Source organism: Staurois parvus, unplaced genomic scaffold (assembly GCF_062004578.1).
Source record: "Staurois parvus isolate SC_StPar_1 unplaced genomic scaffold, SC_StPar_1.0 ptg000663l, whole genome shotgun sequence".
Classification (NCBI taxonomy): Eukaryota; Metazoa; Chordata; class Amphibia; order Anura; family Ranidae; genus Staurois; species Staurois parvus.
Window position 1 is genome coordinate 939,161 of NW_028318459.1, and position 15,606 is coordinate 954,766.

Below are 15,606 nucleotides of genomic sequence, written 5' to 3' on the forward strand. Positions count from 1 at the left end.
AACTCCCCTGTATCTGTTTCAGATCTAATTATTGCGTAGCTCTCATCTGCAGAGTAGTAGACTGAGACCCCAGGATTGTGGGATATATAGTATGTCAGTTCACACTCTACAGACAGAGGTCATGCATTAACCTGTGCAGTGCTATGCAGCTTGCCCTATGTGTATTCACAAACATTAACCTCTGATATAGGAATGTGAAGCTTTACTACGGACTGAGTGTACAGGACACCAAATAGCACCATGAAACTACAGGTTAAATGCCCTTCCTAATGGAGGTGCAAAATACAAGGTGCAGGTGGTATGTATAGCCAAAACTCACCCCTCATCCCATCACCATCTGTTTCTTTTTTTTTTTTTGGAGGGGGCAGTGGGGTTAAGGAATAGCTTTGATGTTTGCTTCCACCCACAAAGAAGAGTCATACCATTATAAGATTTCAAAGAAATCACCAAGGTACAACCAGAAGTTATTTTCTTGGTAGGAATCTGGGACACTTCCTTTTATAGGGATCACAGGTTGTCCCAATTTTGTGGTGTCTAGAAAAGTGTATGGGAAGGGATATCTAATACAGAATTGAAGAGCCAGTTAGTCAGTCTTTTAATCAGTAGCAATTGGGAGCTAGTAAACTTGTTTGTTTCCAAGGAGTAGTAGAAAATATTAGATGCCACCATGTTCCTCTTCAGGTGTATTGGCTCCTTGCGTTTGTTCAGCCCTGGCTGGTTAGTACTCTATTCTGCTATTAGGTTCACGGAAAGTATAATCTCACATTGTGCCAACACAGCATTTCTTTGAAGATCCTCTTTAGAGCACAGTAATCCTCATGCATGATATTCTTATGAATCTGTGCTCCTTTCTATGGTGCTACTAGTAGCCTCTCTTCTCCAGTTAGGTGTCTAGAGGGGCTTGTTAAGTGTTTGGCATGACGTATTTTAGCTGCTTACTTGTTGTTAGTAAGCCCTAGAGATAAATCAAGGTAATATTTGATCTCACAAAGAAGCTTCATGCTGTATAACAATCAGATACACAAGTACAGAAATTGCAACGTTGACAGCTTTCGGTGGTTGATGGGTTGAATTTATTTTTGTCATGTAGAAGGCTGTCCTATCTGTACGTTGCAGTTCAGTTTATTTGAACAGCTTCTAAATAGAATGCACTGATACTGTGTTTACCAGCGTTTATAAGTACTGATACTTTGTCAAGTAGTCACTGATTCCGAGTACTGATACCTTTTTGCGGTGCGATTTGAGCCCATGCAAGATTAATGGGCTCAAATTGCAGTGGAAAGAATTGCAATCAATTTGAACAGGAATGCTCTGTAATTCATGTCTGAATCGCAAGCTCTTTCATGCACAGCTACCATCTGAACCTAGGCTTGTCATAGTGACTTTGAGCCCAAGTTCACACAGGAGCAGTTCGGGAAACCTCCCTACATGACAGGTTCCACCAGCTCCTGATCCCGCTGAGGCTTGGGCTCCTCCTGCCTTTCTCCCGCAGCCTCCAGCGGTTCCAGCCATCCACTAGGACAGTACAGGCTAGACTGCTGATTGGTTAGCGCCATCCATGGGGAAGGGGGTCCAGAGAGAGGCAGGAAGCGCCTGAGCCACAGCCACTGATGTCCACAATGGGATTGGGAGCTGCAGCTGTTGAAACCTTTCATGCAGAGACGGTTCCCTCACCGCTTCTGTATAAACTCAGGCTCAAAGTCACTATGAAAAGCCTGGATTAACACAGGAGCTCTGCAGGAAACCGCATGCTATTTGGACAGGAATCGCACCTCATTCCTGTTCAAATCGCAATCAATTCTTTGCAGTGCGATTTTGAGCCCATTTTGTATTCACTAGGGTGTTTGCTTAAAAAAAAAATATAATGTATATGTAATTTCCTAGCAAAAAATACTGATTTGTTGTCATGTGAACAAAGTGTCAGAAAAAACTTGGTGTTCAGGTGGTTAGAAGAGTGAGTAATGTGTGACACCCCAAACTATTTGCTGAGAGTCATGTTGAGTCAATAGAAGAATTTTATTTTTTTTTTACCACAAGTTTTTGAAATGACAGATGTATTTTTTTTTATTTTTTTTTTTACACAAAATTGTCACTTATATTGCTCACACATACCATGGGTATATGTGGAATTACTCCCCAAAATACATTTTGCTACTTCTCCTGAGTATGGGGGTACCACATGTGAGACTTTTTGGCAATCTATCCAAGTACAGGACCCCAAAATCCAATAAGTACTTTTCAGGCTTTTAAAGGGCTTTATTTCCTCATTACACTTCCTGACTACCTATCACAGTTTCGGAGGCCCTGAAATGCCAGGATAGCACCAAACCCCCCCAAATGACCACTTTTTGGAAAGTAGACACCCCACGGAATTTGATAAGAAGCATGTTGATTATTTTGCAGATCTCGTTTGTTGCAACAATTTTTGGAAAATGAAAGAAAACGAACACATTTTTTTCTTCATTTATATTTCAAAACATGAAAAAAAATTAGATCTGCAAAATACTCACCATGCCTCTTTTTTTTAAATTTCTTGGGGTGTCTACTTTCCAAAAAGGGGTCATTTGGGGGGGGAGTTGGTGCTATCCTGGGATTTCCAGGCCTCCGAAACTGATAGGTAGTGAGGAAGTGAAATGAAGTTACGCACCTTCAGGCTTTCAAAGTGGTCATTAAATTTCAGGCTTCTGTATGTGGCTAGGCTTCCAAAAATTCTCACATGTGGTATCCCCATACTTGGCAGAAGTAGCAGTACCACTTAAATGGTATATTGCTCACACAAGCCATGGGTATGTGTGTAATTCCACATATACCCATGGCTTGTGTGAGCAATAAACCATTTAAGTGACAACTTTGTGTTTTTAAAAAAAAAAAAAAAAAAAAGTAATTTTCCAAAAACGTGTGGGGGGAAGAAAAAAATCTTCCATGGACTTAATATGCCTCTTGGCAGATAGCTTAGGGTGTCTACTTTCCGAAAAGGGGTCATTTGGGGGTGTTTGTACTGTCCTGGTATTTTAGCACCTAAAGAAATGTGATGGGCAGTCAGTAAAAGCTGTGTAAATTCCATTATCTATACCATAGTTTGTAGGTGCTATAAGTTCCACACAAAGCAATCAACATACACTTATTGGGATATTTTTTTTTTTTTTTTACCAAAAACATGTATCAGAATACATTTTGGCCAAAATTTATGACTAACTTTGAGTTTACTATATATTTTTTATAGCTGAAAGTAAAAAATATCAATTTTTTTTCCACAATTTTCTGTCTTTTTGTTTATAGAGCAAAAAATAAGCGCACAGGTGATCAAATACCACTGAAGGAAAGCTCTTTTTGTTTAGAAAAAAGACATATTTAGTTTGGGTACAGAATTGCATGACCGCACAATTACCATTTGAAATAGTGCAGCACCGAATAGCAAAAAGAGGCCTGGTCAGGAAGGGGGGTAAATCCTCAGGATGGCAAGTGGTTAACACTCTGTAAGAATCAAATAACAAATCAAGGGTGCTAATCCCAGTATTTTTTTGCTTACAAAAAACCACAGTGCTTAATTTCAAAATGTGTGTATAATCTCACAACATAATCCTTTGAATAACATAAATTCAAATGTCCATTCAAGTAAATGTGATCAAATGTATGACTCTTTTCTGCTGTGTACCTGCAACCAGTGATGATTAAAGGTGATCCGGTATTCTCCACCACGTGCGGTAAAATTAGCAATTTACCAGATACCCATTGTCACAAGCATAAATTATATCACCAAAGTGATGCCATCAGATTAGAAAGGGGTCAGAAGTCACCAAAGCCTCCTTGGCGTTTCTCTCTTGTAGTAATTGGGATGCCACCACAAATAAGAGATTGCTCCCATAGTGTAATAAGTTTATTAATATGAAAAAGTAATGGTTCAAAAATGCACTCACGTCAATGTGCCCCAAGGCACTAAAACGCAGTATTGGATGAATAGCAGAGATCAAGCACTGCTCCATGTACTAGAATTGACATTTGAATTTATTATGTTATTCATTTGATTATGTTGTGAAATCGTACACATAATTTTGAAATTATGAGCTGTGGTTTCTTGTAAGTACAAAAGTATTACCACACAGGTTTAATGGCTAAGCCTGCTTCCACACTGCTGCAGTGCAGCATGCAGGAGTCAAAATGCCTGTAAAAGTGGCCTCCTTTTTTTTTTTTTTTTTTTTTTTTTTTTGAATATTCTGTGTGCATGAGGCCTAAATGTAGGTGTAGCGTGGTGTAAAAGATGGAGTTGGCCTTTAACCGATCTAGAAGCTACAGTTGTGTTCAAAATAGTGTGTTGAAAAAAGTGAATAAAGCTCAAAATTCTTCCAATAGCTGTTATTTCCATACACACAAATGCATTGGGAACACTACACATTCTATTCCAAATCAAAACATGAAGAAAAATATATCAAATTTGTGTTGTTCCGCTAAAACACAATTGAAGAAAAGTGAATATTAGACTGTTCAAAAAAATAGCAGTGTTTGTATTCTTCTTTACAAACTCAAACATTCACTATATAAACTGAAAAATGTTTGAAGATTTTGCTTTCCTCACGTAATGAATATTTAGTTGTATAAGCACTGTTTCTGAGAACTGCTGTACATCTGTGTTGCATGGAGTCAACCAACTTCTGGCACCTGTGAACAGGTATTCCAGCCCAGGATGATTGGACTACATTCCACAGTTCTTCTCTATTTCTTGGTTTTGCCTCATAAACTGCATTTTTGATGTCACCCCACAAGTTTTCTATTGGATTAAGATCCGGGGATTGGGCTGGCCACTCCATAACGTCAGTCTTGTTGGTCTGGATCCAAGATGTTGCACGTTTACTGGTGTGTTTGGGGTCGTTGTCTTGTTGGAACACCCATTTCAAGGGCATTTCCTCTTCAGCATTAGGCAGCATTACCTCTTCAAACTGATCCATGATCCCTGGTATGTGATAAATAGGCCCAACGCCGTAGTATGAGAAACATCCCCATATCATGATGCTTGCACCACCATGCTTCACTGTCTTCACAGGGTACTGTGGCTTGAATTCAGTGTTTGGGGTCGTCTGACAAACTGTCTCCGGCCACTAGACCCAAAAAGAACAATCTTACTTCCAGTCCACAAAATGTTGCGCCATTTCTCTTTAGGCCAGTCAATGTGCTCTTTGGCAAATTGTAACCTCTTCAGCACGTCTTTTTTTCAACAGTGGGACTTTGCGGGGGCTTCTTGCAGATAGCTTGGCTTCACATAGGCGTCTTCTAATTGTAACAGTACTCTCAGGTAACTTTAGACCTTCTATGATCTTCCTGGAGCTGATTGTTGGCTGAGTCCTTGCCATTTTGGCTATTCTATCCATTTGAATGGTAGTTTTTCGCTTTCTTCCAGGTCTTTCAGGTTTTGGTTGCCATTTTAAAGCATTTGCGATCATTTTAGCTGAGCAGCCTATCATTTTCTGCACTTCTTTATATGTTTTCCCCTCTCCAATCAACTTTTTAATCAAGGTACGCTGTTTTTCTGAACAATGTCTGGAACGACCCATTTTCCTCAGAATTTCAGAGAGAAATGCACTGTAACCAGCATGTACAACATTTGCTGCCTGCCTTCCTTAAATAAGGGCAATAATTGCCACCTGTTTTTCAAAGAATGAATGACCTCACTAATAGAACTCCACATTATTATTATTATTTTGAATTATTATTTTGAACATGCCCCTTTCAATTAGTGATTCAATTACACAGAATCAGCAGCATGCATGTCATGACTGTTGGGTCTGTTGGATTTCTAATACTCTACTACACCTGCTAGGAAATTATTTGCCATGTAGAAATATCATTTCTACCAAAAACAGTGATTGATCAGGTTAGTGATGTCTGACTGCTATTATTTTGAACCCAACTGTAGGTATCGAACTCAAACAGAAGTACTTTAGATGCTTAACATTTTTGTAAACTTCTCTGTTGAGGCCCATGTTCCCCAGACTAGCATCAAAATGTTGCATTCATTTTTCTACCACAGTTGTTTTAAAGCCCTACCCAGCTAAAATGGTTTTGGATTGACTAGGGGTGGACTCGATAAAATCAGTTTTGTGTTGCTGTCTTCACATTTTGATGCATTTCAAACAAATACCATTTTTTTTCCTGTGAGGCTTATTCATATCCCTGTTTTGCAGTTTGCAACACACAAGTTTGTATTCACCCGTAAACCCAAAAACAAAAATGTGTAATATTGCAGCTTGGCATTCTTTAGATGTGGTGATGCCATTATTTGTGTTCCCCCTAGGAAAGAACTACAGTACACCTCCTCTCATCTTATCTGACATAGTGATAGGTGTCCTGTAGAACTATTCCACAGCTAAGAAGTGGGTTTTTTTTTTCTTGTGCTTCCTTTTGCCCACAGGAATTTTGGCAAAATCAACAGGTTTGGTCTGTTGGACCAAAAGGATAAAATAAAACTTTCAGTGTTATATTTAGCTGAACAAGGAAATAAAAGTAGTTCATTGTCAGGGTTTACATACTTTGACTTTCTGTCTGATATCTGTCATGCTGGGCCAGGAAGTTGTGCCCCGAAATGAAAATTCAGGATGCACTTGGCCCAAAACTGAAATAAACAGTTTAAAAACAAAACAAAAAAAGTGTGTGTGTATGTGTGTGTATTCTAGTCTCCTAGATTGTAAGCTCCTCCAAGGAGCAGGGCCCCCCTTTCTCTCTTGTATTGTTGCTGTATTGTCTCCCGTTATACTGTAAAGTGCTGAGAAAACTGTTGGCGCTATATAAATCCTGTATAATAATAATCGACTTTGTACTTTAATGTCATGAATTTACAGTATCTCACATAAATGAGTACACCTCACATTTCTGTAAATGTTTATCTTTTCATGTGACTACATTGTAGCAAAGTGTCATTTCTTCAGTGTTAAGTAGTGAGTGTACAGCTTGTATAACAGTGTAAATTTGCTGTCCCCTCAAAATAACTCAACACACAGCCATTAATGTCTAAACCACTGGAAACAAAAGTCAGTACACCCCTAAGTGAAAACGTCCAAATTGGGCCCAATTAGCCATTTTCCCTCCCCAGTGTCATGTGACTCGTTAGTGTTACAAGGTCTTAGGTGTGAATGGGGAGCAGGTGTGTTAAATTTGGTGTTATCGCTCTCACTCTCTCATACTGGTCATTGGAAGTTCAACATGGCACCTCATGGCAAAGAACTCTGAGGATCTGAAAAAAAAAATTGTTGCTCTACGTAAAGATGGTCCAGGCTATAAGAAGATTGCCAAGACCCTGAAACTGAGCTGCAGCACGGTGGCCAAGACCATACAGTGGTTTAACAGGACAGGTTCCACTCAGAACAGGCCTCGCCATGGGTGACCAAAGAAGTTGAGTTCACGTACTCAGCGTCATATCCAGAGGTTGTCTTTGGGAAATAAACTTATGAGTGCTGCCAGCATTGCTGCAGAGGTTGAAGGGGTGGGGGGTCAGCCTGTCAGTGCTCAGACCATACACCGCACACTGCATCAAAGTGGTTTGCATGGTTGTCATCCCAGAAGGAAGCCTCTTCTAAAGATGGTGCACAAGAAAGCCCGCAAACAGTTTGCTGAAGACAAGCAGACTAGGGACATGGATTACTGGAACCATGTCCTGTGGTCTGATGAGACCAAGATAAACTGATTTGGTTCAGATGGTGTCAAGCATTTGTGGTCAGCAACCAGGTGAAGAGTACAAAGACGTGTGTCTTGCCTACAGTCAAGTATGGTGGTGGGAGTGTCATGTTCTGGGGCTGCATGAGTGCTGCCAGCACTGGGGAGCTACAGTTCATTGAGGGAACCATGAATGCCAACATGTACTGTGACTTACTGAAGCAGAGCATTATCCCTTCCCTTAGGAGACTGGGCCGCAGGGCAGTATTCCAACATAACGACCCCAAACACACCTCCAAGACCACCGCTGCCAAGCATGTCTCCAGACCTAAACCCTATTGAGCATCTGTGGGGCATCCTCAAACAGAAGGTGGAGGAGCGCAAGGTCTCAAACATCCACCAGCTCCGTGATGTCATGGAGGAGTGGAAGAGGACTCCAGTGGCAACCTGTGAAGCTCTGGTGAACTCCATGCCCAAGAGGGTTAAGGCAGTGCTGGAAAATAATGGTGGCCACACAAAATATTGACACTTTGGGCCCAATTTGTACGTTTTCACTTAGGGGTGTACTGACTTTTGTTTCCAGTGGTTTAGACATTAATGGCTGTGTGTTGAGTTATTTTGAGGGGACAGCAAATTTACACTGTTATACAAGCTGTACACTCACTACTTTACATTGTAGAAAAGTGTCATTACTTCAGTGTTGTCACATGAAAAGATAGAATAAAATATTTACAGAAATGTGAGGGGTGGACTCACTTCTGTGTTACTGTATATGACTGACTTTTAAATCTACAATCTAGTAACATATAATATTTATTGGCAGTAACTCAAAAATTGGGCAGAAAATAAAATTAAATATATAAAATAAAAAAACTTAAATGGAGGCATGTGTTGCATTGAAGGTAATGGGTAGGGCGATTTTTGCATTGAAGTAAACTATCAATATCAGCACTTCTTCTTCTTTTTTTTTTTTTTTTTTTTTTTTTTCCCCTCCCTTTTCTGGCAAAATGCCAATAACCTTATTTTTGGCCAACCAGGTGCATCACAACCAGGAAGTGATGGAAATCTCAGGATATTACAGTGTAAACCTGACTGGAGTGGTGACAACATTTTCTGCTCCACTGAAAATGAATGTTTCCCCTCACTTCTGTTCTGACACCCATTGTACGGAGCAGAAGTTATCACAGTGGAACACAAATGGCAATTAAAATCCTAAGCCTGGCAATTTATGTATTGGTTTCTTTCATTCGGCCAGCTGTGGTGAATGAAAAATCTTAACCGATTCCTTCATCCGTACTAGGTTATACGTTTATTAAATTGATGTAATTTCCCTCAAATCAGTTCTCAACATTTCAGAGAAATGGCATCTCCCCTGACAACCTGTTTATGAAGCAGGGAACTTCTGTTCTCAGAAGAGGGGATGATTTTCCTCTGAGAATCGCTGAGATCTGAGAAGGGTGCCTGTGGGATTGTGCGAGATTACAGTGCAGCCTTGTTCAAAAAGTGAAACAAACGTTAGATAAGTTCACCTTTTTTTTTGCAGGCACTATTTTTCTTAGGAGCCTGTAAAGCATTGCACCTGCAATTAGCAGATCGTGGATGCGACGTCGGGCTCCTGCTGACTGCCTGTGCCACTTCTACAGACAGGCAGTCACTTCAGTCCAACAAGAAACCATGAACCAAAAGGATGCTCACCAGCGCCCTTGCAATTCATTGAGAACTACAAGCCGTCGGCAACAAAGGCTGTTGTTTGGTATTTGTAGGTCTGTTCATTCACTCTGTGAATAAATGAATGATACGGCCGCGTGGGTGGAGACCCGCAAGGCTGTGCTGTTTTCAATATGTGACCGCAGGGACGGGGAGAAGATCCCTGGATCGCTGTCACAGGGTAGGGAGAGATCAGGGGATAGCTGTAGGAGCGGGAACATGTAACATGTTCCCAAAGGTGAACTTCTCCTTTAAAAAGAATATATAATTATATGAACATAGGCAGTGAGAGCTGACTCATTTTAAACATGCATTTTGGTGCTGGTTTGTTTTTATGCCTATTCTGGCCTTTTTTTACACACTTATGTTGGCACTTTTTTGCATTTTAGTGCTTTTTAAAATGTACGATTTGGCTTATTTCGGATTAATTTTGCCACAGATTTTTTGCAATATGTATTTTGGTGGGTTTTTTAAACCTGCATTTGGTGCTCTTAGAACGCACATTTTGGCATAGGTTTTTTATGCACGTTTTGATGTAGTTTTTAACATGCATTTTGGTGCTTCTTTTAACGTGCATTTTGGCACAGCCCACATCTGCTAGCCACAGTAATTGCACCGCAGATGTTAAAAGCGTTATGCATGCATTTCTGGAATGCGCACAAAGCATGCACTTCTGTAGATTTATGCGGTGTTTAAAGAAAAAAAAAAAGCCAAAATGCTCTTTTAATAGCACCAAAATGCACGTTGATGTGTTATAATATGTATTAAAAAAAAAAAGCACTAAAATGCATGTTATAAAATGCTGCAACAAAATGCCCATTCAAGTAACAAAATGCCAAATTGAACCTTTTCGGGCATGGAGCGTTTTGTTTTTTTGTTGTGCGTGCACTGCTAGTAATACGGAGTCATGTCAGAGCTTACTGAGCTTCAAACAGGGTAAATTGTTGGTGCCCGCTTGGCTAGTGCCTCTGTGACTGAGGTTGGCAATTTATTTGCAGTGTTGCGAGGTACAGTATCAAATATTATGATGGCATAAACCGTTTCTGGGAAAACATTGTCAGCTAAGCATAAGTGCGGTCAACATGGGGAACTAACAGACAAAAGCACATTGCGCAGGATTGTGACTCTATATGGGAAAACAGCTGCTGCAAAAGTGACTGAAAAGTTCAATCTCAGTCCTGTAAGGACTGAGATTGAGTTCTGCAGTCACTTTGATACTGTACATCGTGACACCACAAATTGGCAACGTCAATCACAGAGGCACCAGCTAAGCGGGCACCAACAATGTGCCCTCTTTGAAGCTCAGTAGCTCTGAGATGACTCCGTATTACTAGCAGCGCAGACAGTGAATGACAAAAGTGAGGCTTCCCACCTGATAGCTAGGCGTCTCATCACATCATTTCAGCTTTCAAAGTGAAACATGTCGCTTTCACACCTGCAAAAAAATCCTGTAGTGTCTGTATTTCTTTGTCTAACCTATACATGTGTAGTAAGTGTGTGTGTGTGTGAATAAATATATATAAATTTTTTTTTTTTTTTTATCCACATCGCACCAGCTTCTCTCCCAGATTCTCCACCTCTGGGCTTTAGAAGCTAGGATGGAAATATTTCACACGGACAGCTAGTGAGATCTTCACGGCATACAACTGTTCTGTTAGACAGCCAGTTTATGATTTGATGAGAAGTGAAGAACATGTTCCCAGCTTCTCATCTCAGCTACATAAACTTGTATACATGAGAGATCAGCTGCGATCATCATGATCGCGGCTTTGTTCTGTCATAATTGGACTCCTAACAGTGCAGACACAGACCCACCTCCATCTCTGTTCAACTGACCATTTTCCTACAGGCTTGTTTGAATTTTCAAACGGATTGGTGCCATCAGGCCTATACTACTGCTTGAAATTCAGACGAGCCAGCACAGATTCCTAATAGCTTCTCCATTTAAAACTGAAAATGTTTGGCTGGAGTTGAGCTTTAGCTCAAATGTCTGTCATCCTAGAGCTGTCTGTAAGGTTTATTGAACATGTTGGTTGTCTTTTGTGTGTCCCCTCAATCCCCCTAATCATTACTGTTCTTGGCTAGAAATACATCTAGCTGCAGTGACCCTTCTGTTGCAACGCAAATTCAAAGATGTGTTACTTTTTTTCTCTCTATATTTAGCCGTCCCAACTTTTAAAGTGCAGGTGTGTGGTTTTTTTTTTTTTGGTTTTTTTGCCTACTCTGAGACTTGTGTATATTTCTGTCCAGTGTTCCTATTTTTTTTTTATGTAAACAATATTGCTAGAGCAAAAATACTTTGTTAAATGTACATACGTTAACAGCTTGTAAATGCCGCTTTAAGTAAACTGCTGCTCTGCCAAACGAAGCATTAACAGAGGAATATTTTCGTCAACAAGATTAAGGGGATTTGCTCTCAGGTGCATTTTACTAATTGGGTCTGCATCTGACATGACTGAAGGTAACTGAACAGCGGTGGGAAAGAAGCACAGAGGTGAGCATGTTATTGATCTGCAAATGGCCTTAAAAAGACTAGCATTCGCAGTAAATTCAGTACTTGTTTTAGTATTGAAGCTGACCCAACCCCAACCCCCCTTTTCATCCTGAAATTGAAAGGGTCTGGAGATGTATATTTTTTGGTAAGACCCATCTGCACGAAACTGCATTTGTGTATAGGCTTTGTTCTGATTTGCCCTAAATAGTTTTTTTTTTTTTTTTTTTTTAAAGATGGATAGTAAGTTGAAGTAAACTCAAGCAAAGGGGCTAGGCTTAAATAATTCAGACCTACACAGAAGAGGAGATTTATTTATTGTTTACCCTGTTCGGACAAGTATCTGGCTGGTTTTAACAAGCTCCTAAGTGTATTAGCCTGAGATCAAATACAGCCATCTGGCAATTTCTCACACATTTCCCATTTTGACAAGCTACATTTCCTTTTGTCTCTGGAAATGTTTTAGCGTTCTTGCAAATCTAGAAGCATTTAAGATTTGTAAGCCATTGGATATCTTAGGTAAACGGTACTGCTTATAAGTATATAGCACTGAATTGGTGTGTACTCACCTTCAGACATCCCTTTTACCTATGCTAAAAATGCTGAAAATCCCTTCATCCACATCTAATTTTATGAATATGCTAAAGTTGAAAACTACCAGGTCAAGGATGCTTTGCTCGGGAAAACTTGTTGCGCTTCACCAAGGACAGTGCAGTTAAACAAAAGCAACCAATGGATTAGGGTCAGAAGGATAGCGGACAGTTTAAGACTCTCAGCCGGTTTTGTGTTAACCGGATTTGAGTAACTGAGCTCTATTCGGGCTTAAAGATGACATTGTATGGAGGACAGGTGAAAGGAATGTAACTGAAGAACACACATTTCCGCCTTCTACCAGAACTTGCCAAGACTACCATCAGTGCTGAATTTTAAGGAGAATCTGAAGTATAGTCCTGTGGTTTTATACATCTTATTGGTGAGGTAATAAGACTTCTAAGTAAATCTTACACATTTTCTTCCCCTTTAATCTTGCATTTACATCCTCTGTAGATGGACAACTTTAAGAATATTCCGTCTATAACTTGCTGTCTCCCGAGAACAATTTTCTTTCTGTGGTGGTTACTTAAGTCTGACAATTTTTGTAGTTTTGTGGGTAATTTTCATAGAGCCTGATACTGTTTTTTTTGTTTTTTTTTTTTTGCTTTTATTCTGCAACATTGTTTGGTGTTTACTTAATATAAAATGTTTATAGTGTTTGTAAAACTTGGATCTTGCGGTCTTGTAGATCTGTTCCATCCTTAAGTCACTGAGGTTTGTTTGAAGTGGGGTCAACCATTACCTAAAATTTCTGCTAAAGACCTAATACATTGGCTAACCAATGCCTTGGCCTTGTATGGTTAATGTAAAGTGTATTATCTGCTGCCTTTGTGTGAAGTTTGTAAACTCCAGTTCCAAGTTTGACTTGTTTTTTTTTTTTTCTTTTTCTTTTTACAGAATTGAGTGTTGGTGGTAGAGAAGCTTCAATTTAGTGAAGAAAAATGAGTGAACTCGATCAGCTACGCCAGGAGGCTGAGCAACTCAAGAACCAAATCAGAGTAAGTAAAACAATGTCTCATCCTTGTAAATTTTCAGCGTTTTCATGGTTACATTTAACCTATCAGTCACCTTAGAGCCATCTAAACTAAACACACTTTACCAGTATAAAATGGACTCTACTTTTACCCATCTATTCTAATATGCATAACTATAGTTGGCACAGAATGTCCTTTCCTGTTTAAAGCTATTGTTGATTTTGAAGAAAAAGAAAATTAAAGTCTGGATTTTTAATGTCCCACAAATGCCATTTTAACTTCACACTTTCCTGTAGTTTTAAATTTCAAGTTTTTACAAGACATGAGGTCTGTGTGACTTGGTTGTGCAGTAGACTGCATGACTGCTGTAATGTAAACTCTTGCCACGTTGTTTTGAAGAGCTGCCTTTTTTGCAAATATGTGGTGGCTTACGTTTTTATCTCTAGCATGCTGACCTTGTATTTCCAGAAGTGTTCTTAGGATAATGATACAACTTGTGCATCTACTTACAAGTAATTTAAAGTTAGTTTATTTATTTATTTTTTTTTGATTTGAATACCAGATAGCAAGCACCCTTAGAACCCTCAGTTTGCAACTGAATTGTAAATGTCCACTGGGTTTATGTAAACACCTGATCATCAACAGATACAAGACTGAATTGTCTATCTATAGTTAACAGTCTACACAATTGACTCGTGTTCAAGCTTACTATAGGACGATCCCGCTGGGTCTAACAGAAGGATGGCAGATGTTTGCTTTCTTTTTTGGAAATTAAGGTTGTGCTATGTTCTTGTGGCTTGAGGTTGATCAATGAAAATAATATTTGCAAATTCATAAAGTCCTTCTGCTATTATGGTAGTCTTGACACTGAATAGTTGAAGGCCAAATAGATTGGAAGATACCTGTAGTGGATTGAAGCACATATTGACTGCCTGGAGGAAAGCTCTTCTAATAATATCGTATGCCTTCGATTTTCTATGCAATTTTGCATTTAGATTAAAAGGATTTAGACTTCTGTTTTCTTGCATGTATTTTGGCTTCCAGCGTGCCAGTTAACTGTGTCCGTGGTGCATTTACTGTGTTTAAAATACCATTGCATGCTGTTGTCTGATGAGTCTGTCTGGAAAGAATGCACCAATATATGATGCAATTCTGGAAGTATTATAGCACTGTTGGATTCATCGGGTATACCTCAACCACCGTTGTGTACCTACTCACTTCGTCTTCTACATTTCATAGTCTCTACAGCATTGAAAATATTAACCCTAATACCCTCTTCTCATCACTTGGTATTTATCATTGTTTCAATTGCTAGCAGAAGCTGCTGTTCCTGATTGAGCAGGCATAATGTTAACTGACCCCAGGTTCATGTGTTCTTGTAGCTACAATAACCCATTACAGTTCACAAACTTAGTCTGAACTTTGTAACTGGACACCTTACAGGGCTAAGCAGCCACCTTAAATGTTGCCATTTATATAGTCTCTGTAGAATTCCATGATCTGTTAGGTTTAACATTGTGAGGCATTGTCATTGTGTTAAAAATAATCCTGTTCTCCTTGCATTGCTTCCCTTGTGTGAAATACCTTGTGATCCTGCCAGTTCTGCTTTCCTCTCTCAAACTGACCACACCAGGGCATGGAAGCACATCCATCCCAGCATGGTCCGTCTTGTACTTTGCATTCTACTCGGAAGGAAAATAGGTGCATCGTCCCTTCAAATCTATAAAGTGAAGCATTACATATAAACAATGTTGAATTATCTAAAACATTTGACTTGCACACCAAATAAATATGCTTGATGACATCACAAAAGTCCTATTGTTCATTTCACTTAATGTTCCTTTGGAACTCCTACCCCAATCTGTCTGGCCATCTCCTAATCTGTTCACTTTTAGGTGATCGCTAAAAAAACTTTTATTTTCTCCATCAGCTCATCCTCCACAGCTATTACATTTTTATATCACATGGCCCCTTCTTTGAGATTGTAAGCTCTAACGAGCATGGCCCTCTGATTCTTCTTGTATTGAATTGTATTGCAATGGTACTGTCTGCCTTCATGTTGTAAAGTGCTGCACAAACTGTTGGCACTGTATACATCCTGTATAATAAAGTGATGTGTAAAAAATGCGCTTCGATCCTTCACCAAGTGCACAGGCTTCTTACCGAATTGGAATGACCTCTAAGCTTTGGGAGGTTGTG

General features: G+C 39.5%; 1 protein-coding gene across 2 annotated transcripts in view; it reads left to right on the forward strand.

Annotated features, from left to right (window-relative positions):
* Window positions 1–15,606, forward strand: part of GNB1 (G protein subunit beta 1) — a 119,373-nt gene that overhangs the window by 51,186 nt on the left and 52,581 nt on the right. For both annotated transcript variants that reach the window (XM_089651865.1, XM_089651864.1), the window contains exon 2: window positions 13,331–13,431. In XM_089651865.1, coding sequence (XP_089507991.1) covers window positions 13,375–13,431 — 57 coding nt within the window. In that variant the 5' untranslated portion in view covers window positions 13,331–13,374. The remainder of the gene's footprint in view (window positions 1–13,330; window positions 13,432–15,606) is intronic.